Source organism: Punica granatum, chromosome 6 (assembly GCF_007655135.1).
Source record: "Punica granatum isolate Tunisia-2019 chromosome 6, ASM765513v2, whole genome shotgun sequence".
Classification (NCBI taxonomy): domain Eukaryota; kingdom Viridiplantae; phylum Streptophyta; class Magnoliopsida; order Myrtales; family Lythraceae; genus Punica; species Punica granatum.
Genome location: NC_045132.1, coordinates 24,785,478 through 24,808,317, shown reverse-complemented (window position 1 = coordinate 24,808,317; position 22,840 = coordinate 24,785,478). Strand labels below are relative to the sequence as shown.

General features: G+C 35.0%; 1 protein-coding gene across 2 annotated transcripts; it reads left to right on the top strand.

Moving 5' to 3' along the window:
• LOC116209785 (linoleate 13S-lipoxygenase 2-1, chloroplastic-like) lies at positions 1-20,130 on the top strand. Of its 2 annotated transcripts, XM_031543477.1 has the most exons (11): positions 1-426; positions 3,572-3,840; positions 4,273-4,461; positions 15,946-15,994; positions 16,552-16,869; positions 16,967-17,052; positions 17,163-17,273; positions 17,363-17,664; positions 17,756-18,022; positions 19,057-19,537; positions 19,625-20,130. In XM_031543477.1, the coding sequence occupies exons 1-11, from the start codon at positions 57-59 to the stop codon at positions 19,901-19,903; spliced, it is 2,721 nt and encodes a 906-aa protein (XP_031399337.1). In that variant the 5' UTR covers positions 1-56; the 3' UTR covers positions 19,904-20,130. The 2 variants fall into 2 exon arrangements, with proteins under 2 accessions (XP_031399337.1, XP_031399336.1); XM_031543476.1 differs by lacking the exons at positions 15,946-15,994; positions 16,552-16,869; positions 16,967-17,052; ... (3 more) ...; positions 19,057-19,537; positions 19,625-20,130 and adding exons at positions 5,068-5,385; positions 5,483-5,568; positions 5,679-5,789; ... (2 more) ...; positions 7,573-8,053; positions 8,141-8,646 and having other exon boundaries at positions 2-426; positions 4,273-4,510.
• The last annotated feature ends 2,710 nt before the right edge of the window (positions 20,131-22,840 follow it).

Genomic DNA, 22,840 nt, shown 5'->3' with positions numbered 1-22,840 from the left:
CTTGCCCACTTCACAGCCCCGAGTGAATCTCATTGCCATCACCCAAAGATAGAAATATGATGTTGAGGCCACAAGTTCACTCATCACATACTCCTTGCCAGACCCTAGCCCCTGCCATCCTCACCAAGCAATTCATCCACGGCCTCAATGGCCGTCTTGTTCTGCCGCATCACCAGAAGTCACTGAGGACTGCCCGGAACTCACGCAAGGCAGCTCGACTAGGGTATGTCCCGGGGAACATCAGAGCTATAGTGACCGCTGGTGAGACTGCAACAATGACATCCACTGTCAAAGCGGTGGTCACTGTGACACCGCCGACGGGTGGGGCACTATATGAGTTCGGGATAAACCGAGGGCTCGATGATATTACGGATTTAATGGGGAAAACCCTCCTCCTTGAGCTTGTTAGCTCAGAGCTTGACCCTAGTAAGTAGCTCATCAAGATATATATTTACATATTATAGCAACGATTTATACGATTTTCACCGTATGGAAATCCACTAAGCAAAGAGATGATTTATCAAAACCATTAAAAATGCCGGAATTTTAGTGTAATTAGTGCAAACCTTACTTAGAAAATACTCCTTAATTGGAGTTTACATTTTGGATCAATATGATATACACATATTTTGCATCATAAAAATTTACATTTCTCCTTTTCTTAGAATTATACCCACCAAAAGAAGTCATGGTGGTCCCGTCCTAATGGCCTTAGAAAGCTCGATTGCTTAATAAAATTTTCACGGATTTTTTTTTGCTTTTATAATGATTTTTAATGAATTATAATTTTATCATTTTTTTTGTGTGAACCTTGATCTTCGGAAGCCTAATTAGGCTCCGACTAATTCAGTTGAGTCTGGTTGATCCATTAAGGGGTAAAGTTCTCTCAGCACGAATTTTCTACATTTACAATGACTCAAACCCGAGACCTTGCTTAAGCAAAACAAACGCCGAACCGCTTGAACCAATCGACCTTAGTATAATTTTTATCATTTTAAATAAATAATAGTATCTGATAAGATCTAGATATAAAAGATGATATGTTTATTTTTTTAGGGTGCATTGTCCAAAAAGTTCTACAAATGTTTCAATATGGTACAAAAAGTTTTTTTTTCATACTTGATGGTACAAAATGTTTCGAAGTTGTTTCAGTATAGTACAAACCGTCATCTTGCCATTGCCACCGTCAAGCCGTCCTTTACAAGATCTGTAAATTTTGCACCATTATGTAACTTACGTAAAATATTTTGCACTATTAAGTTACAACTTCAAAACATTTTGCACCATCATGTAATGTCCCACAAAAATCGATTTTGTACCATCAGCGTTAGTTTGACGGCGTCAATGGCGAGATGACGGTTTGCACTATGCTAAAATAACTTTGAAACATTTTGTACCGTCAAGTAGCAAAAAAACTTTTTGTACCATATTAAAACATTTGTAAAACTTTTTGGATCATTAGTGCAATTTACCTTTTTTCTAATGAGATGATATTAGTCACAAAATATTTAATAAATCATGAATAGTTTAACATAATATATTTTGAATTTTCTAATATAATTTTTTTAGCTACATACTATTAAATAAATCTTTAGTTTATGATTTTTATCAGTTTTTATAATTTTTTTAATAAATTACGAATTTTCTCTATTTTTGGATAGATATGGCTATTTATAGTATAATATTTTAATATCTTAGATTTATTTGCATAATTTATTTTTCAATTTTCAAATGATAATTCTTGAATTTTTTGTTTTATAAATATTTTGATAAGATAAGAAGTTATTTATATAATATACTGTGAGATTTATTAACTCGATCCGTTATCATCATATCATAAATAAGAATTATACACAGATTGTGACTAACTAGTTTCGCCGTTAAAGAAAAAAATTACCCAAAGAGGTAATTATAATTTATTCACATATTAAGTTATATTCTTTGATCTTCTTTAATATAACCTTTCTTATCACTTAATTAACATTAGTCGTGTACATTTTATAGTACATTTTTAAACTTATTGTATGTAAATCACGATTCTATTATATAATAAAATTGATTAGAAAAACAGAGAATAACATTTTAGACCATGCAAAGCAAGGGCTGGATGCCTAGTTTTTCAATATAGGAAGAATATCGTACACATATATAAATTAAAAATTCTCATGATTCTGAAAGAAAGAAAAAAAAGTTATATATTGAAATATAATTCCAATTTCTTGATAAAATTTTCAACAGTCATAGTTATTATGACTAGCATTGTAACTGGTGATCAATCATATTAGATTTTTTACGTAATATTTTCTGTTAAAAGAGTGTGGTGCAGTAGCATATACCTTCATTTGATAATTAAGAGGTTTTAAATTCGATACTTAATAGGATTATTCTTGTCCTTTATTAATTTTTAGGATTTCTATTTTCATCGTACTAGGTCCACGGAACTCTGTCGTAACAAAAAAAAAAAGGGTAATAATTAGAGTTGCCAAATTCTCCTAAGCTTACACTGCTGAGAGACTTGCTGATAAGAGAAGAGACAACATAATTAGACAGTGAGACGTGGATCATTTAAAATTTTTGTTTATCTTAATTAGTCAAGTAAAAATATGATATTTAATAACCGATATGGGTTAATTCAAGCGGTTTGACGCTTATTTCCTTTAAGCGAGATTTCCGGTTCAAATCTTACAAATGGAAAAAATCCATACTAAGAGAGTTTTATCCCCTTATAGGCCAATTCGGCTTGAATTAGATTAGTCGGACCCATTGAACTTTTGGATATTATGGTGCAAAAAAATATTATATCTAATAATTGTAAGGTTTCACTAATACAAGCATGAATTGAGCAGTAGCCCTTGCAAGTTATGATCCCCGATTGGTCGCTCCCATAATTGTTTAGACACATAATCTAAAACTGATGATCAATTGGTTTGAAGTGATGGCACATTTGATCAGCCGCCTAGCTAGGATTGGACTTGTCACACTTGGACCACTAATTGAGAAAATCATTTGATGCGACATGCATTACAAATTAATAAATGTGAAACATATCATTATAAGCAGTAATAAATTTGTGATAGGATCTTATTTAAAAACTATATTTTTTTCCTCACAAGAAAAAAACAATATATTTTTTATTGCGTTTTATAATATAGATTCACATGGTATATCTTCTAATAATATCTTAAAAGAAATTAAAAACACACTCCAAAAATACAACCCTGTACACTGTAGAAAAGTATTCGTACGTAGGTGTGGTCCCTAAGGGAAACCCAAAATACATTTTTTTTAAAAAATTTTGTCTTTGACTGTAGAAAAAAAACAACACTCTATGGTATTATCTGCAGAAGAGGAAGAATCTTGTAAAAGAAGTGATGTGGGGATTAAGGAAATTTACGCAATTTTCTTCGTGAATCCTAAAAAGTGGAAATGTATAATTAACTTTTTTTGGGTGAATAATGTGTAATATAACTTTGAAACCTAGTTACTGTCTTCCTGATTATCACCGGGCAGTCATAATAAGCTCGATTAATTTTCCTTCTTTTGCTAATTGTGCTTCTATTTTCCACTGAAGCAACGGGATTGGAGAAACCAACGATCAAGGGCTATGCGCACAAGACGGAGCAGAAAGACAACGAGGTGAAGTACGAGTGCGAGTTCAAGGTCGGGGATGACTTCGGGGAAGTGGGAGCGGTCCTCGTGGAGAATGAGCACCACAAGGAGATGTTCCTGCAAGACATAGTCGTCGACGGGCTCCCTGGTGGCCCAGTTACCATAAGTTGCTCATCCTGGGTGTGCTCCAAGTTTGACGACCCTAAGAAAAGGGTCTTCTTCATCAACAAGGTCAGCCTAATATTTTCTAAACTAGTCATTACTTTTGAATCCGTTAAGAATTTATCTCTTAAATGATAGATGTGACGCAACGTAAATTCATATATATATATATTACACAAGTACTTTTTTTTCTTAGGTGAAATTGCGAAACTACTTTTCATTAATGAGTTATGTTGAATTTGAAGATGATATACGTTTCATGGGAAAACAAGTTTTCTGAGAGATGTGATAAAGTTTGTTTGGATTTTCATATGTTTATAAAGGAATGCGGTACCACTTCAAGTCGTTCCAAACAAAAGAATAATATGGTACCACACTTTGAATTGAACGATGGATTGACATTTTGTCGGCTAATTAGCTAGCACGCACCGCATGGATAGTTAAGATATTTTGGGGCGCCCTGACTTGGGTTCTCTTGATGGAACCGGCGCGATACTGCAGTTGTACTTGCCGTCGGACACGCCGGACGGGCTGAAGAGGCTAAGGGAGGAGGAGCTGAAGGTGCTGAGAGGGAACGGGCAAGGGGAGAGGAAGACGTATGAGAGGATATACGACTATGACGTGTACAACGACGTCGGGGACCCCGACAGCAGCTCGGACAAGAAACGACCTGTGCTCGGCGGTAAAAAGTTCCCTTACCCTCGACGTTGCAGAACCGGGCGACCACTGTGCAAAACAGGTAAGCCTGTAATGCATACCATACATACACACATGACAATATCCGTCCTTTCGAAATTTCCAATCATATCATTAAATTAAGAGGGATCATTTGATAAGGTAAAAGACTTACTTTATATTAAGCTTTGGATCATCAGACGTCGAGGGCCCCACGTTGAGGCAACTCAACTCGTCTGGATTTTCATATCTTTGTCATTGAAAATGAATATTTGGCTTCGATTGTTTCATAACTATCGGGTCGAAGAAAAAAGGAGTTCCTAGCGGATTAGCCCCGATATGGCCAATAATGAGCAGTGGAGAACGAGACTAGTAAGATCAGTAACCCCAAATATCCAAGCCGAAAACTCACTTCCTTGATCGAGTTGTAGTTTTCATTTATTCTTCGGTGAACATTTCATGGTGATGCTGACATATATATGTTTGCTGAATAACAAACAAACTTCAACAATAATATATTAAAATAATATTCTATAGAAAACTATATAATATAATAGGATGTAAATATTCTATATTCATAATTATTAATACGTAATCATATGGTATTATGTGTTTATGTAGACCCGGAATCGGAGTCGAGGAGCTCCACCATTTATGTACCGAGGGACGAGGCATTCTCGGAGGTGAAGAACCTGTCATTCTCCGCCAAGACGGTCTATTCCGTCTTGCACGCCTTGGTGCCTTCCCTGGAATCGGCGATAATCGATACTGATGTCCCCTTCCCTTACTTCACGGCCATTGATGAGCTCTTCAATGAAGGCGTGACATTGCCCCATCTGCCAACAAAAGGCTTCTCAGACCTCCTCCCGAGACTAGTTAAGGCCATCGAAGACACAACCGAAAGTGTCCTGCGATTCGAAACCCCGGAGACAATGCTACGTAAGAAACAATCCTATTCATCCCGGTGCATGAATATGGCGATTTTCAGGATATATATCGAATTTTCTGATAAATTCACTCCCGTTGGACCGTACAGGAGACAGTTTCTTCTGGTTTAGGGATGAGGAGTTCAGCCGACAGACACTTGCCGGCATCAATCCTTACACCTTACAGTTGGTCACGGTAATAAGAATCAGTGATCACATTCATATAACAATTCGTACAAAATCCGGTATTATAGACAATATATATCTTCGTCGACTTTCTAAAGCTCGGCCTAAAAATATTTCCAGGAGTGGCCCATGAAGAGTAAGCTTGACCCATCGGTCTACGGTCCAGCAGAGTCGGCAATCACCTCAGAGATCATCGAGCGGGAAATCAAAGGATTCTTGACAGTAGACGAGGTACTTTCAGCAGAACCAAGGGAAAAAATAGAACTCTCTACTGTCAATTGTTTCTATTCTGACTAAGTCGGGATTGGTCGGGCTTGCAGGCGATAAAGCAGAAGAAGCTGTTTGTTTTGGACTACCATGATCTGCTACTCCCATATGTGAGCAAAGTAAGACAACTCAAAGGCACAACACTATATGGATCAAGAACGCTGTTCTTCTTGACCCCGGATGGCACGCTAAGGCCCGTTGCTATAGAGCTAACTAGACCGCTGATGGATGGGAAGCCACAGTGGAGGGAAGTTTTTACACCCACATCTCACGCCACTGGTTGCTGGCTCTGGCGGCTCGCCAAGGCTCACGTGCTCGCTCATGACTCAGGAGTCCACCAACTCGTTAGCCACTGGTATGCTTCCAGTTATATACATACCACCCAATGTCGACCAACATAACTCTAAACAAATCAGCTGATACCAAAAGCGTGTGATATGTTTCAGGTTGCGAACACATTGCTGCACAGAACCATACATAATCGCAGCCAACCGACAGCTCAGCGCGATGCACCCGATATACAAGCTGCTGCACCCGCACTTTAGGTACACAATGGAAATCAATGCCCTCGCCCGTGGATACCTCATCAATGCTGATGGAGTCATCGAGAGTTGCTTCTCCCCCGGCAAGTATTCCATTGAACTCAGTTCGGTGGCCTACGACCAGCTGTGGCAGTTCGACTTGCAAGCCTTGCCCAATGACTTGATTAACAGGTAGACGAATCAATTCATCGAGCTGTAAGACGACTTTATCATTACCTTGCACAACGTTCTCATTCAGCTCATTTATGAACGGTGAAGTGCTCAGTATAAACCCCTATACTTTGTTATTTCACTCATAAATTAATTAATGAATCATTATTAATATTAACTATAAAAAAAAAATCAATCCATCAACGAGCTCATGATGAACTAAAAATGCATATGTTAAAAAAAAAAAAAAAGTTAGCAAAGTGGCATATACTTTCGTCTGGTAACCAAGAGGTTTTAGATTCGATACTTGGTGGAATTATATATCCGTGCCCCTTTTAGGCTTGTTTGGTTTCAAAATGTGATTTTAAAATCACATTTTAACTTAATTTTACCCACAACAAAACAAAATAACTCATGCAAAGTCAAATGGTGGATCCCATTTATACCACTCTTTTTTCCACAAAAAAACAAAATAACTCATACAAAGTCAAATGGTGGGCCCTATACATAACCATTTATACTACTATTTTTCAAAATCAAAATTTGATTTTAAAATTATACTTTGAAACCAAACGCAGCATTATGCTCCGTTTGGTTTCACAGTTAAAATCACAAAAATTTTAACTTTAACTTTAACTCAACATACTACACAACAAAAATACATATTTTCCAAGTCAAAAATTTTAACTTTAACTTTAACTCAACATACTACACGATCATTTGTCATTTTCCACAATCAAAATCAAAGTTATTTTAATTCTGAAACCAAACGCACCATTAGAGTTCTGTTTTACGTATTAGGCCCATTGACTCCCTTGTTACCGAAAGAAAAATGCATATGTTTTTAAAATTATGTTACCGTCTTCATGTTTTCAGCATCCCTCAACATTGGTAACAACATAATTTTGATAAAATCGGATTAGCGATAATCGGCTGAGATATTTCTAATTTCAATTCTAGGATCGGGCACCCCTAGACATGCTCATCCCTCAGCATGACATCAATGAATTTATGTCTAATGATATATGGAAATTCTCTCTTTGGCTGATCGACAGAGGATTGGCGGTGGAAGATCCGTCGGCACCACACGGCTTGAAGCTGGCGATTGAAGACTATCCCTTTGCCAACGATGGCCTTCTCATATGGGATAGCCTAAAGGAGTGGGTCACCGACTACGTCAATCACTACTACAAGGATTCTAGCCTTGTGCAGTCCGACCAGGAGCTGCAGGCGTGGTGGGCAGAGGTCCGGAACGTTGGCCACGGTGACAAGAGGGATGCCGCTGGGTGGCCGGAGCTGAAGACCACCGATGACCTTATCCAGATCATCACCACTATAGTGTGGGTGACGTCTGGCCACCATGCAGCCGTGAACTTCGGGCAGTACCACTATGCCGGCTACTTCCCGAACCGGCCGACCATTGCGAGGACCAAAATACCCCTAGAGGAATCCACGGAGCCAGAGCTGAAGGAGTTCATGGACAAGCCCGAGGCCTCCCTCTTGAAGTGTTTTCCCTCACAGATGCAAGCAACGAAGGTGATGATAAATCATGTGATTTCTTCGTGTTACCGAGTGCACGTAATTACATTTTTCGTGACAACAAATTATTTACATTTTCATCAGGTGATGGCTGTCCTGGATGTGCTTTCCAACCACTCGTCGGATGAGGAATACCTGGGTGAAAATGCCGAGCCGGCATGGAAGGAAGACCCGATAATAAATGCAGCTTTTGAGAGGTTCAATGGGAGATTAAAGGAGATTGAGGGGACCATAGACGCGAGGAACCAGGATATGAAGTTGAAGAACAGGAACGGGGCCGGGGTTTTGCCGTATGAGCTTCTCAAGCCATTCTCGAAATCCGGCGTTACGGGGCAGGGAGTCCCATACAGTATATCCATCTAGAGAAATATCGACAACATCACCTCTTCGCTGTGAGCTTAATGTATTTGTGCGGGTTTGCCAGTTCCATGTATGTACCACACGTTTGCAAACGAATGCATAAAGTTAGAAATAAGCTTGACGCGCATCATACTTTTCATGGAAACATCGAATCAAGCATCACATTGTACAGTCGACCTTTGTCGTCTCAACACATCCAAGCACGGAATAGCAAGTAATCTTATTCTCAATTCTCAATTGTAACAAACACACAAACTCCTTTCTTTTCTTTACTGCTCATCATTCTCTCAATGAATCTGAAGGTATTACAAGAAGCTTTCGATATGGATGGCGCGCGGCAAACCAACTGCACCTTACAATAAGTTTTACATGAACTGTGTGGATTATATGGGATGTTTCAAGACTTTGGGAGAAAGCTCTTGAAGCTGGTCGGCGAGATATTGTGCTTTGATTCAGAAGAAATTGTGCATTTTATGGTAGAATTGGACAATTCGATTGACGTGATAATGCACGGGAGATCCGTCTTTCAAGAGCCTCTAATTCATTCCTAGAACTCCATGTTAATTTGTGTTGAGACCGAGATAATATCACTCGTTAAAATGGAACGACTAGTCCATGAAATGACAGTTTGTATTCATTGTCTGAATTATTACTCGGTAACATTCTGGACCACAAGACATCGAAAAATCCGTAAGCATCAAAACCCATGTCCTTCATGATGCCCACGTCTTCCTGCAGCTTGGTGTAATGAAACTTTGTACGTATTTGAGCTCTGAGAAAGAAAGATATACCACTTTTCAAGGGGAAAAAAAAAAACCTTTGAGCCACTCCTCTGAAAAATGTATCGTTGAGCCCAAAAAATAAAATAAAATAAAGAAGGGGAAGAATAAGAAAAGGGAGAAGAGCAGAAGTTAGATAAATTTGGATTTTTTTGGAATTCAGTCTTATAAATTTCAATTTGAATTTTTCAGTCTTATATGTTTGTTATGTAATGCACTTTTAGTCATGTCCGCTAATAACCGTTAAGATCTACTGACACGGACTTTACATTGTCAAATCTGTCCTAGGTGGTTACTAATTGTCCATGTAGCAATTTTCTAGCATTTTAATTTTCACCCAGTAGAAAATTATCACGTGAACAATTAACAGCAACCTATGACAGTTTTGACATTATGAAGTCCACGTCAGTAGATCCCTAATGATTGTTAACATATAGGACTAAAAATGTGCTTCAAAGCAAACATATAAGACCGAAAAATTCAAATTAAAACTTATAGGACCGAATTCCAAAAAAAATCAACTTATAGAAATTCTGCTGCACTTCTATTATAAGAAAAGTCATCAAGATATGGAAAAAAAAGTCATCAAGATGATCCCTCTATCTCTTTTTTGACTTATGTGAAAGGGAAGGAATTACCAAGCTTTTGAAGATATGGAGAATTCTATAGATACTTTCTTAGATAGATTGATTAACATGTTTAGTTTTTGAGTAAAAGCGAACCGATTAGGGGATGATAGCCCATTATTTTAGATTACATAGGAGACTCATAAGTCTACCTCACATGAGCATCGAACTTGAGACCTCTTGATCACCAGGCGAAGGCGTGCGTTACAACGCTACACCTTCTTTGATCTATTCTTTGATGTAAATGATCATTCAACTATCTTCTGAGTTTGCTTTTTCTGTACATATGGTTTTTTTAACCTTTTGTACATGTGTTTGAACCTTGTAGGTGTTTTTTAAATGGAAGTTATTATCTTTTTATTAAAAAAAATAGAACATCCCCCCAATCATATAAAATTTCAATTTTCTCCCCGGATTAATTGATACTCATTCAGAACCTTCATCAACAGCTACATCCCTGGGCACTGCTGTTAAGTATTTTACCTGCCATATGACAAAATACAGCGTACAGAAAAGTTGTATTACTATTATTAATTATGATAGAAAAACAATCCAAAATTACACGTTTTTCATCATTATTAATAGGGAAAATTACAAAAAAAAACCCAAGTTTTGTAAAAAATCTCTGTTTTGTCATAAATTTTGTTTTGTAACAGAAAAAACCGTAAGTTTTCTAAAATGTCTCAAAAATTACCTCCGTTATAAATTCTGTCAATTTTTGCTTCTGATGATGGGTCCCTTTAACAGTCCACGTAGGTCATGCGTAGGCAAAAATTGACGGAATTTATAACGGATGTCATTTTTAAGATATTTTAGAAAATTTATGATTTTTTCTGTTACAAAATAAAATTTAGGACAAAATTGAAACTTTTTACAAAACTTGAATTTTTTTTTTGTAATTTACCCTTATTAATATTAGGTCTCTAGAGATAACTTTGTTTTCGGATTAAATTAAACTAGTCATTTCACTCGTGCGTTGTGCGAGATTAGTTCTTCGTAGTATAAATTTATACATTTTTATTGTAAAGAGTCTTTAAAAATATTAATTAGTTTATATTTATAGAACTAATTCTTTGATAATTGTCAAAATAACTATGATTAGAAATTAGAAATTAGAAATTTATCTTATATACATCATAAACTATAATATTTATTTAAGGGCAAATTACACAAAAAACCTAAATTTTGTAAAAATCTCAATTTTGTCCTAAATTTTGTTTTGTAACAAAACAAATCATAAGTTTTCTAAATTGTCTCAAAAATGATTTCCGTTATAAATTCCGTCAATTTTGCATACATGAACTGTTAACTTCAGACATAAATTAATAAACGAATAAGATATGTTAAATAAAAAATTCAAAATTTCAAAAAAGTCTCAATTTCATCATAACTTTAGTATGTAATGAAAAAAAAAATATGATTTATCAGATGATGTGTAAACTTTGTGGGTCCCGTGAAGTCCACGTAGGCAAATAGACGGCAAACTTAACAGAATGGTAACAAAACGTCAAATCTGAGACGATTCTCAAAACATGTGATTTTTTTGTTACAAAACAAAGTTTAGAACAAAATTGAGAACTTTTACAAAATTTAGGTTTTTTGTGTAATTTTCCCTTTATTTAAAAAGCATTAATTTATGTATTTTATAAATGAGATTAGTAAAAGCATGAATAACATTATTTTGAATAAAATCAAGGTGATAATTAAACTTTTTAGTTTTCAAAAAAGAATCTGAATTTTCAATATCAATATAGTAGAATATGGCTATATATCTTTTGTATAAAAATAAGTCCCTCATAGCACACAAAAATGTAAATCACTCATAGAATTCAAATGTTTTAACTTTAAGTAAATTTAATAAAAATAGAAACTAAATTTGTTTCATTCGTTTGTATGACTTCTAAAGAAATAAATTTTTTTGGCATCATTTTTTATTTGTAAGTGTAATTAATATTAACACAAAATTTGTAATAGTTATTGTTTATTCCAAAACTCCTAACAATTTAAATTTTGTAAGTGATTACTTGTGTGAAAAATTTTCAAAAAGTATTTCAACATTCTTTTCATACTAAATAATCCAATTAGATTTCAAGAATATAATTAAGCATGGGTAGAATTGGAAAAACAGAAAATAATTTTAATTAATTGAATTTGAAAAGATATATTTTTCTTTCTAAATTGTATGCATTATTAGATTAACTTACTTGTATTATTTTTTCTAAGGTCCGTAAGATTTCAATAATGTAAGTAAAATTACTTGTGTGGAAATTTTTGAGAAATATTTCGTTGTTTTTTTAAACTGAAAATTGAATTTGATTTCGAGAATATATTTAAGCTTGTAGAATTAAAAATTATTAGATTAATTCAGTTGTTTTATTTTTTCTATTTTAAGTGCATTTAAATGACGCACTAATGAGGGTAGAGAAGATTCTTAATTTTCAATATCAAAATTGTAGAAGATATTTTGATTTATATCTTTTATGTAAAAACAAATTACTCATAGAATTCAAATATTTCAACTTTAAGTAAATTTAATAGAATAGAATATAAATTTATTCCATTCATTTTATGAACTTTTAATTTGTAATTGGATCTAATATTAACATAATACTTGTAATAGCCTTTAAATATTACAATTACGATTTTAACAATATAATGAAGCATTTATAGCATTGAAAATTGGAAAATAAAATAATTTAATTAATTGAATGTGACAAGATTATATTTATTCGTAAATTATACGGATTCTTCAATCAATTTCCTAAATAATCCAATTACGATTTCAAGAATATAATTAAGCATTTGTAGAATTGAAAAATAAAAAAGAAAATAATTTTAATTAATTGAATTTGAAAAGATATATTTCTTTATAAATTGTATGAATTCTTAGATTAACTAACTTGTATTATTTTTTTCTAAGGTCCTTACGATTTCAATATTGTAAGTAAAATAACTTGTGAGGAAATTTTTAAAAAATACTTGAATTTTTTAAAGTGAAAAATTGAATTTGATTTCAAGAATATATTTAAGCTTGTGGAATTTAAAATTATTAGATTAATTTACTTGTATTATTTTTTCTATTTTAAGTGCATTTAATTTGATGCATTAAAGAGGGTAGGGAATATTTCATTCATTTTATGAACTTTTAAATAAAAGGTAAATTACACTGGTGGTCCAAAAAGTTTTAATAATGTATCAGGTTGGTCCAAAAAGTTTTTTTTGCTACTTGATGGTAAAAAATGTTTCAAAATTGTAACATGATAGTACAAACCGTTATCTCACCATTGAAGCCGTCAAGCGAAGCTAACGTGGCCGAAACGTGGCCGACACGTGGCTCTGATATGTTTTTAGGAGTTGGTGGAACGTTACATGATGGTTCAAACTCTTTTGAAGTTGTCACTTAATGGTCTAAAATGTTTTACAGATGTAACATAATGTACAAAATGTTTCTTTAATTAATTTAAACGTCCACCAATGTCAATGGCGAGATGACGGCGTCAATGGCAAGATGACGGTTTGTACTATTATGTTACACTTTTGAAACATTTTGTACCATCAAGTAGCAAAAAAAACTTTTTGGACCAACTTGATATATTATTAAAACTTTTTGAACCACCAGTGTAATTTACCCTTAAATAGATAAATTCTTCAGCATCATTTTAATTTCTAAGTGGATTTAATATTAACATAATACTTGTAATAACCTTTAAATATTACAATTACGATTTGAAGAATATAATGAAGCATTTGTCGCATTGAAAATTGAAAAAAAGTTAATTAACTAAACGTGAAAAAATTATATTTATTCCTAAATTATACAAATTCTTCAATCAATTTATTTGTATTATATTATTTTATCTTTGAGTTTATTTGATGTTAGTGATAATTTTTTTACAATATTCTAGTCAATATCAATTTACTCGTTAAATTGAATATTGAAAAATGGAAATAATTTGAATGAATTGAATTTAAAAAATTATATTTATTCCTGTATCGTACAACTTTTGAAATCCATCAATTTCTTGCATTAAATAGGGTAGAGAATATGCCACATGGAGATTAATTTGTTGGCATTAAAGCGGGTTGAGAAGATACCAAGTGACGGGATTTACAGAAGACAAAAGCGATACGCACATGGTATAATCCGGTAAAGCCAAAAGTAACATTTGGCGAAACTACGTTTATTCCCACTCTATCGTATTGGCATTATATAGATGTGTTGTAACTGATCCAATCTTATCTCCATTTCTTATAATACCCAACCCAACCTTATTTTTTAACTACTCCTCCTTACTCTTCTTCTTCTTTATTTTTTCCCCTTTACTGGCTCAACAATTTTTTTTTCCTGATGAATGGCTCAAAGATACTTTTTTTTTTGAAAAGTGGTGTATCTTTCTCATTACTCGGAGCTCAAATATGTACAAAATTTTATTGCACCTCTAATCCGGAGCTATTATTAAAACAAACAAACATGACAATATCGTGTTGTTCCATTCCACACACACACACATATATATAATATAGATGTGATGGCTTCACAAGATGTTGTCAAATACTAATTGAGTAACTGCCGAAAAGCTAATTAAATAATTGCGATGAGAAAAATTATAATAGTGATATTGAAATGATAATATAATTTTCGCCAATAAAAAGAAAAACTTGAAATGTCTCCCGAAATGGAGTCCCACCAAAAATAATAATAAGACAAGGAGCGCTATCATTACTTATTCTATAATAATTATTATCATAATACATTATACTAGTACAAAGCACCGCACGACGTGACATTTACTTCATCGTTATTTTTTTCACAAATTTATAGAGATAAAAGTTGGGCGTGATATCATTTTTGAGAAAATTAAAAGCACATGAGTATCAAAATGTTACTTTACTCCATTTTTATAGGATGTGAGATGTTTTAGTGATAAATGTATAGATAATTAAGACATGTTATTTTTGAAATTTTTTTGAAAGATGTAAGAAGAAATAAAAAGGATAAAATCGAAAAATAATCAAAATTGTGGATAAACTCGAAAAGGAAGAAAACAAAAGGCTACAATGAAAACGAAAAAATAGGACAGGTGTCCTCCTGTAGTTTAACAGCACAAAACAACAGTTTTAGTTTATATAAAGATAAAGATAAAGATATATAATATAATAAAATATAAATTAAATTAAAATTTTATATTAATAAATGAGTTAAATATATAAATTGACTATTTTTGACAATAGCATTTCTGTGTAATTTTTATGAAAGAAATATCATATGAATTATATGTTGTAATCAGTTAATTTTTTACAGAAAATTGTAACTTAATTTAATATTTTCAAGTAATATTATGTGAATATTTTAAGTGCTTCAAAAAAAAAACAATTTATGAAAGCTATTTTTATTTAAGAAAATTTTTAATGAATAAATTTTGCCTTTACTGCAAAATAAGTAAATCAATTAATAAGAAAAAAATTACATAAATCTACGCATTAATTTTTTGGTTTGGATATTTGCCTATTATTATATCTCTTATTCATTATGATGATCCGAGATACACACATCTTATTAATTATGTGGTTGATACAGGAAGTCACCATATTGTAAACTCAGGAAGGTCTTGTACGTCCGCAAAGTGCAGTTCGCGGCTTGACGTCTTGATTTTTGGGTGAGATCGGGTCGAGAATGGTGAAATTAATCTTGAAGAGAGGTGGAAATATGCATATACATACATATATGTATAATTAATTTAGAACAGAGTATCGAGAGGATATTCAAATGATGACAAAGGCATTTCAATCTGTAGGGCCAAAAACTAGTATTTAAGGACCAGCATGATATGGGAACCCATAACCAAGCCTGCTCTTAATTAATTAAGATCAGCGAGAAAACTGAACCAGCTCGATCGACAGGCCAAGCATGGACCCATATCAATGAGGTAATTGGATCTACTTCTAGAAAACCCTAGCTTGATCGATATGAGCAATAATCGATCAGTTTCAACCCCCATTTCAAGTATAAATAAATAAATAAAGGAAAAATTGATTAATAGATCTTCCATATATGGCCAAAAATTTAGATAGGACTCCCGGTACGTATGTAGACAAGAAACGACCTGTGCTCGGCGGTAAAAAGTTCCCTTACCCTCGACGTTGCAGAACCGGGCGACCACTGTGCAAAACAGGTAAGCCTGTAATGCATACCATACATACACACATGACAATATCCGTCCTTTCGAAATTTCCAATCATATCATTAAATTAAGAGGGATCATTTGATAAGGTAAAAGACTTACTTTATATTAAGCTTTGGATCATCAGACGTCGAGGGCCCCACGTTGAGGCAACTCAACTCGTCTGGATTTTCATATCTTTGTCATTGAAAATGAATATTTGGCTTCGATTGTTTCATAACTATCGGGTCGAAGAAAAAAGGAGTTCCTAGCGGATTAGCCCCGATATGGCCAATAATGAGCAGTGGAGAACGAGACTAGTAAGATCAGTAACCCCAAATATCCAAGCCGAAAACTCACTTCCTTGATCGAGTTGTAGTTTTCATTTATTCTTCGGTGAACATTTCATGGTGATGCTGACATAAATATGTTTGCTGAATAACAAACAAACTTCAACAATAATATATTAAAATAATATTCTATAGAAAACTATATAATATAATAGGATGTAAATATTCTATATTCATAATTATTAATACGTAATCATATGGTATTATGTGTTTATGTAGACCCGGAATCGGAGTCGAGGAGCTCCACCATTTATGTACCGAGGGACGAGGCATTCTCGGAGGTGAAGAACCTGTCATTCTCCGCCAAGACGGTCTATTCCGTCTTGCACGCCTTGGTGCCTTCCCTGGAGTCGGCGATAATCGATACTGATGTCCCCTTCCCTTACTTCACGGCCATTGATGAGCTCTTCAATGAAGGCGTGACATTGCCCCATCTGCCAACAAAAGGCTTCTCAGACCTCCTCCCGAGACTAGTTAAGGCCATCGAAGACACAACCGAAAGTGTCCTGCGATTCGAAACCCCGGAGACAATGCTACGTAAGAAACAATCCTATTCATCCCGGTGCATGAATATGGCGATTTTCAGGATATATATCGAATTTTCTGATAAATTCACTCCCGTTGGACCGTACAGGAGACAGTTTCTTCTGGTTTAGGGATGAGGAGTTCAGCCGACAGACACTTGCCGGCATCAATCCTTACACCTTACAGTTGGTCACGGTAATAAGAATCAGTGATCACATTCATATAACAATTCGTACAAAATCCGGTATTATAGACAATATATATCTTCGTCGACTTTCTAAAGCTCGGCCTAAAAATATTTCCAGGAGTGGCCCATGAAGAGTAAGCTTGACCCATCGGTCTACGGTCCAGCAGAGTCGGCAATCACCTCAGAGATCATCGAGCGGGAAATCAAAGGATTCTTGACAGTAGACGAGGTACTTTCAGCAGAACCAAGGGAAAAAATAGAACTCTCTACTGTCAATTGTTTCTATTCTGACTAAGTCGGGATTGGTCGGGCTTGCAGGCGATAAAGCAGAAGAAGCTGTTTGTTTTGGACTACCATGATCTGCTACTCCCATATGTGAGCAAAGTAAGACAACTCAAAGGCACAACACTATATGGATCAAGAACGCTGTTCTTCTTGACCCCGGATGGCACGCTAAGGCCCGTTGCTATAGAGCTAACTAGACCGCTGATGGATGGGAAGCCACAGTGGAGGGAAGTTTTTACACCCACATCTCACGCCACTGGTTGCTGGCTCTGGCGGCTCGCCAAGGCTCACGTGCTCGCTCATGACTCAGGAGTCCACCAACTCGTTAGCCACTGGTATGCTTCCAGTTATATACATACCACCCAATGTCGACCAACATAACTCTAAACAAATCAGCTGATACCAAAAGCGTGTGATATGTTTCAGGTTGCGAACACATTGCTGCACAGAACCATACATAATCGCAGCCAACCGACAGCTCAGCGCGATGCACCCGATATACAAGCTGCTGCACCCGCACTTTAGGTACACAATGGAAATCAATGCCCTCGCCCGTGGATACCTCATCAATGCTGATGGAGTCATCGAGAGTTGCTTCTCCCCCGGCAAGTATTCCATTGAACTCAGTTCGGTGGCCTACGACCAGCTGTGGCAGTTCGACTTGCAAGCCTTGCCCAATGACTTGATTAACAGGTAGACGAATCAATTCATCGAGCTGTAAGACGACTTTATCATTACCTTGCACAACGTTCTCATTCAGCTCATTTATGAACGGTGAAGTGCTCAGTATAAACCCCTATACTTTGTTATTTCACTCATAAATTAATTAATGAATCATTATTAATATTAACTATAAAAAAAAAATCAATCCATCAACGAGCTCATGATGAACTAAAAATGCATATGTTAAAAAAAAAAAAAAAGTTAGCAAAGTGGCATATACTTTCGTCTGGTAACCAAGAGGTTTTAGATTCGATACTTGGTGGAATTATATATCCGTGCCCCTTTTAGGCTTGTTTGGTTTCAAAATGTGATTTTAAAATCACATTTTAACTTAATTTTACCCACAACAAAACAAAATAACTCATGCAAAGTCAAATGGTGGATCCCATTTATACCACTCTTTTTTCCACAAAAAAACAAAATAACTCATACAAAGTCAAATGGTGGGCCCTATACATAACCATTTATACTACTATTTTTCAAAATCAAAATTTGATTTTAAAATTATACTTTGAAACCAAACGCAGCATTATGCTCCGTTTGGTTTCACAGTTAAAATCACAAAAATTTTAACTTTAACTTTAACTCAACATACTACACAACAAAAATACATATTTTCCAAGTCAAAAATTTTAACTTTAACTTTAACTCAACATACTACACGATCATTTGTCATTTTCCACAATCAAAATCAAAGTTATTTTAATTCTGAAACCAAACGCACCATTAGAGTTCTGTTTTACGTATTAGGCCCATTGACTCCCTTGTTACCGAAAGAAAAATGCATATGTTTTTAAAATTATGTTACCGTCTTCATGTTTTCAGCATCCCTCAACATTGGTAACAACATAATTTTGATAAAATCGGATTAGCGATAATCGGCTGAGATATTTCTAATTTCAATTCTAGGATCGGGCACCCCTAGACATGCTCATCCCTCAGCATGACATCAATGAATTTATGTCTAATGATATATGGAAATTCTCTCTTTGGCTGATCGACAGAGGATTGGCGGTGGAAGATCCGTCGGCACCACACGGCTTGAAGCTGGCGATTGAAGACTATCCCTTTGCCAACGATGGCCTTCTCATATGGGATAGCCTAAAGGAGTGGGTCACCGACTACGTCAATCACTACTACAAGGATTCTAGCCTTGTGCAGTCCGACCAGGAGCTGCAGGCGTGGTGGGCAGAGGTCCGGAACGTTGGCCACGGTGACAAGAGGGATGCCGCTGGGTGGCCGGAGCTGAAGACCACCGATGACCTTATCCAGATCATCACCACTATAGTGTGGGTGACGTCTGGCCACCATGCAGCCGTGAACTTCGGGCAGTACCACTATGCCGGCTACTTCCCGAACCGGCCGACCATTGCGAGGACCAAAATACCCCTAGAGGAATCCACGGAGCCAGAGCTGAAGGAGTTCATGGACAAGCCCGAGGCCTCCCTCTTGAAGTGTTTTCCCTCACAGATGCAAGCAACGAAGGTGATGATAAATCATGTGATTTCTTCGTGTTACCGAGTGCACGTAATTACATTTTTCGTGACAACAAATTATTTACATTTTCATCAGGTGATGGCTGTCCTGGATGTGCTTTCCAACCACTCGTCGGATGAGGAATACCTGGGTGAAAATGCCGAGCCGGCATGGAAGGAAGACCCGATAATAAATGCAGCTTTTGAGAGGTTCAATGGGAGATTAAAGGAGATTGAGGGGACCATAGACGCGAGGAACCAGGATATGAAGTTGAAGAACAGGAACGGGGCCGGGGTTTTGCCGTATGAGCTTCTCAAGCCATTCTCGAAATCCGGCGTTACGGGGCAGGGAGTCCCATACAGTATATCCATCTAGAGAAATATCGACAACATCACCTCTTCGCTGTGAGCTTAATGTATTTGTGCGGGTTTGCCAGTTCCATGTATGTACCACACGTTTGCAAACGAATGCATAAAGTTAGAAATAAGCTTGACGCGCATCATACTTTTCATGGAAACATCGAATCAAGCATCACATTGTACAGTCGACCTTTGTCGTCTCAACACATCCAAGCACGGAATAGCAAGTAATCTTATTCTCAATTCTCAATTGTAACAAACACACAAACTCCTTTCTTTTCTTTACTGCTCATCATTCTCTCAATGAATCTGAAGGTATTACAAGAAGCTTTCGATATGGATGGCGCGCGGCAAACCAACTGCACCTTACAATAAGTTTTACATGAACTGTGTGGATTATATGGGATGTTTCAAGACTTTGGGAGAAAGCTCTTGAAGCTGGTCGGCGAGATATTGTGCTTTGATTCAGAAGAAATTGTGCATTTTATGGTAGAATTGGACAATTCGATTGACGTGATAATGCACGGGAGATCCGTCTTTCAAGAGCCTCTAATTCATTCCTAGAACTCCATGTTAATTTGTGTTGAGACCGAGATAATATCACTCGTTAAAATGGAACGACTAGTCCATGAAATGACAGTTTGTATTCATTGTCTGAATTATTACTCGGTAACATTCTGGACCACAAGACATCGAAAAATCCGTAAGCATCAAAACCCATGTCCTTCATGATGCCCACGTCTTCCTGCAGCTTGGTGTAATGAAACTTTGTACGTATTTGAGCTCTGAGAAAGAAAGATATACCACTTTTCAAGGGGAAAAAAAAAACCTTTGAGCCACTCCTCTGAAAAATGTATCGTTGAGCCCAAAAAATAAAATAAAATAAAGAAGGGGAAGAATAAGAAAAGGGAGAAGAGCAGAAGTTAGATAAATTTGGATTTTTTTGGAATTCAGTCTTATAAATTTCAATTTGAATTTTTCAGTCTTATATGTTTGTTATGTAATGCACTTTTAGTCATGTCCGCTAATAACCGTTAAGATCTACTGACACGGACTTTACATTGTCAAATCTGTCCTAGGTGGTTACTAATTGTCCATGTAGCAATTTTCTAGCATTTTAATTTTCACCCAGTAGAAAATTATCACGTGAACAATTAACAGCAACCTATGACAGTTTTGACATTATGAAGTCCACGTCAGTAGATCCCTAATGATTGTTAACATATAGGACTAAAAATGTGCTTCAAAGCAAACATATAAGACCGAAAAATTCAAATTAAAACTTATAGGACCGAATTCCAAAAAAAATCAACTTATAGAAATTCTGCTGCACTTCTATTATAAGAAAAGTCATCAAGATATGGAAAAAAAAGTCATCAAGATGATCCCTCTATCTCTTTTTTGACTTATGTGAAAGGGAAGGAATTACCAAGCTTTTGAAGATATGGAGAATTCTATAGATACTTTCTTAGATAGATTGATTAACATGTTTAGTTTTTGAGTAAAAGCGAACCGATTAGGGGATGATAGCCCATTATTTTAGATTACATAGGAGACTCATAAGTCTACCTCACATGAGCATCGAACTTGAGACCTCTTGATCACCAGGCGAAGGCGTGCGTTACAACGCTACACCTTCTTTGATCTATTCTTTGATGTAAATGATCATTCAACTATCTTCTGAGTTTGCTTTTTCTGTACATATGGTTTTTTTAACCTTTTGTACATGTGTTTGAACCTTGTAGGTGTTTTTTAAATGGAAGTTATTATCTTTTTATTAAAAAAAATAGAACATCCCCCCAATCATATAAAATTTCAATTTTCTCCCCGGATTAATTGATACTCATTCAGAACCTTCATCAACAGCTACATCCCTGGGCACTGCTGTTAAGTATTTTACCTGCCATATGACAAAATACAGCGTACAGAAAAGTTGTATTACTATTATTAATTATGATAGAAAAACAATCCAAAATTACACGTTTTTCATCATTATTAATAGGGAAAATTACAAAAAAAAACCCAAGTTTTGTAAAAAATCTCTGTTTTGTCATAAATTTTGTTTTGTAACAGAAAAAACCGTAAGTTTTCTAAAATGTCTCAAAAATTACCTCCGTTATAAATTCTGTCAATTTTTGCTTCTGATGATGGGTCCCTTTAACAGTCCACGTAGGTCATGCGTAGGCAAAAATTGACGGAATTTATAACGGATGTCATTTTTAAGATATTTTAGAAAATTTATGATTTTTTCTGTTACAAAATAAAATTTAGGACAAAATTGAAACTTTTTACAAAACTTGAATTTTTTTTTTGTAATTTACCCTTATTAATATTAGGTCTCTAGAGATAACTTTGTTTTCGGATTAAATTAAACTAGTCATTTCACTCGTGCGTTGTGCGAGATTAGTTCTTCGTAGTATAAATTTATACATTTTTATTGTAAAGAGTCTTTAAAAATATTAATTAGTTTATATTTATAGAACTAATTCTTTGATAATTGTCAAAATAACTATGATTAGAAATTAGAAATTAGAAATTTATCTTATATACATCATAAACTATAATATTTATTTAAGGGCAAATTACACAAAAAAACCTAAATTTTGTAAAACATCTCAATTTTGTCCTAAATTTTGTTTTGTAACAAAACAAACCATAAGTTTTCTAAATTGTCTCAAAAATGATTTCCGTTATAAATTCCGTCAATTTTGCATACATGAACTGTTAACTTCAGACATAAATTAATAAACGAATAAGATATGTTAAATAAAAAATTCAAAATTTCAAAAAAGTCTCAATTTCATCATAACTTTAGTATGTAATGAAAAAAAATATGATTTATCAGATGATGTGTAAACTTTGTGGGTCCCGTGAAGTCCACGTAGGCAAATAGACGGCAAACTTAACAGAATGGTAACAAAACGTCAAATCTGAGACGATTCTCAAAACATGT

What these genes read in the sequence shown, in the direction of transcription:
- LOC116209785 (XM_031543477.1), top strand. Translation starts at nt 57, where the DNA reads ATGATGTTGAGGCCACAAGTTCACTCATCACATACTCCTTGCCAGACC. An exon ending in GCGACCACTGTGCAAAACAG is followed by an intron (nt 15,995 to 16,551) that starts GTAAGCCTGTAA and finishes GTGTTTATGTAG; the next exon opens with ACCCGGAATCGGAGTCGAGG. An exon ending in CACAGATGCAAGCAACGAAG is followed by an intron (nt 19,538 to 19,624) that starts GTGATGATAAAT and finishes CATTTTCATCAG; the next exon opens with GTGATGGCTGTCCTGGATGT.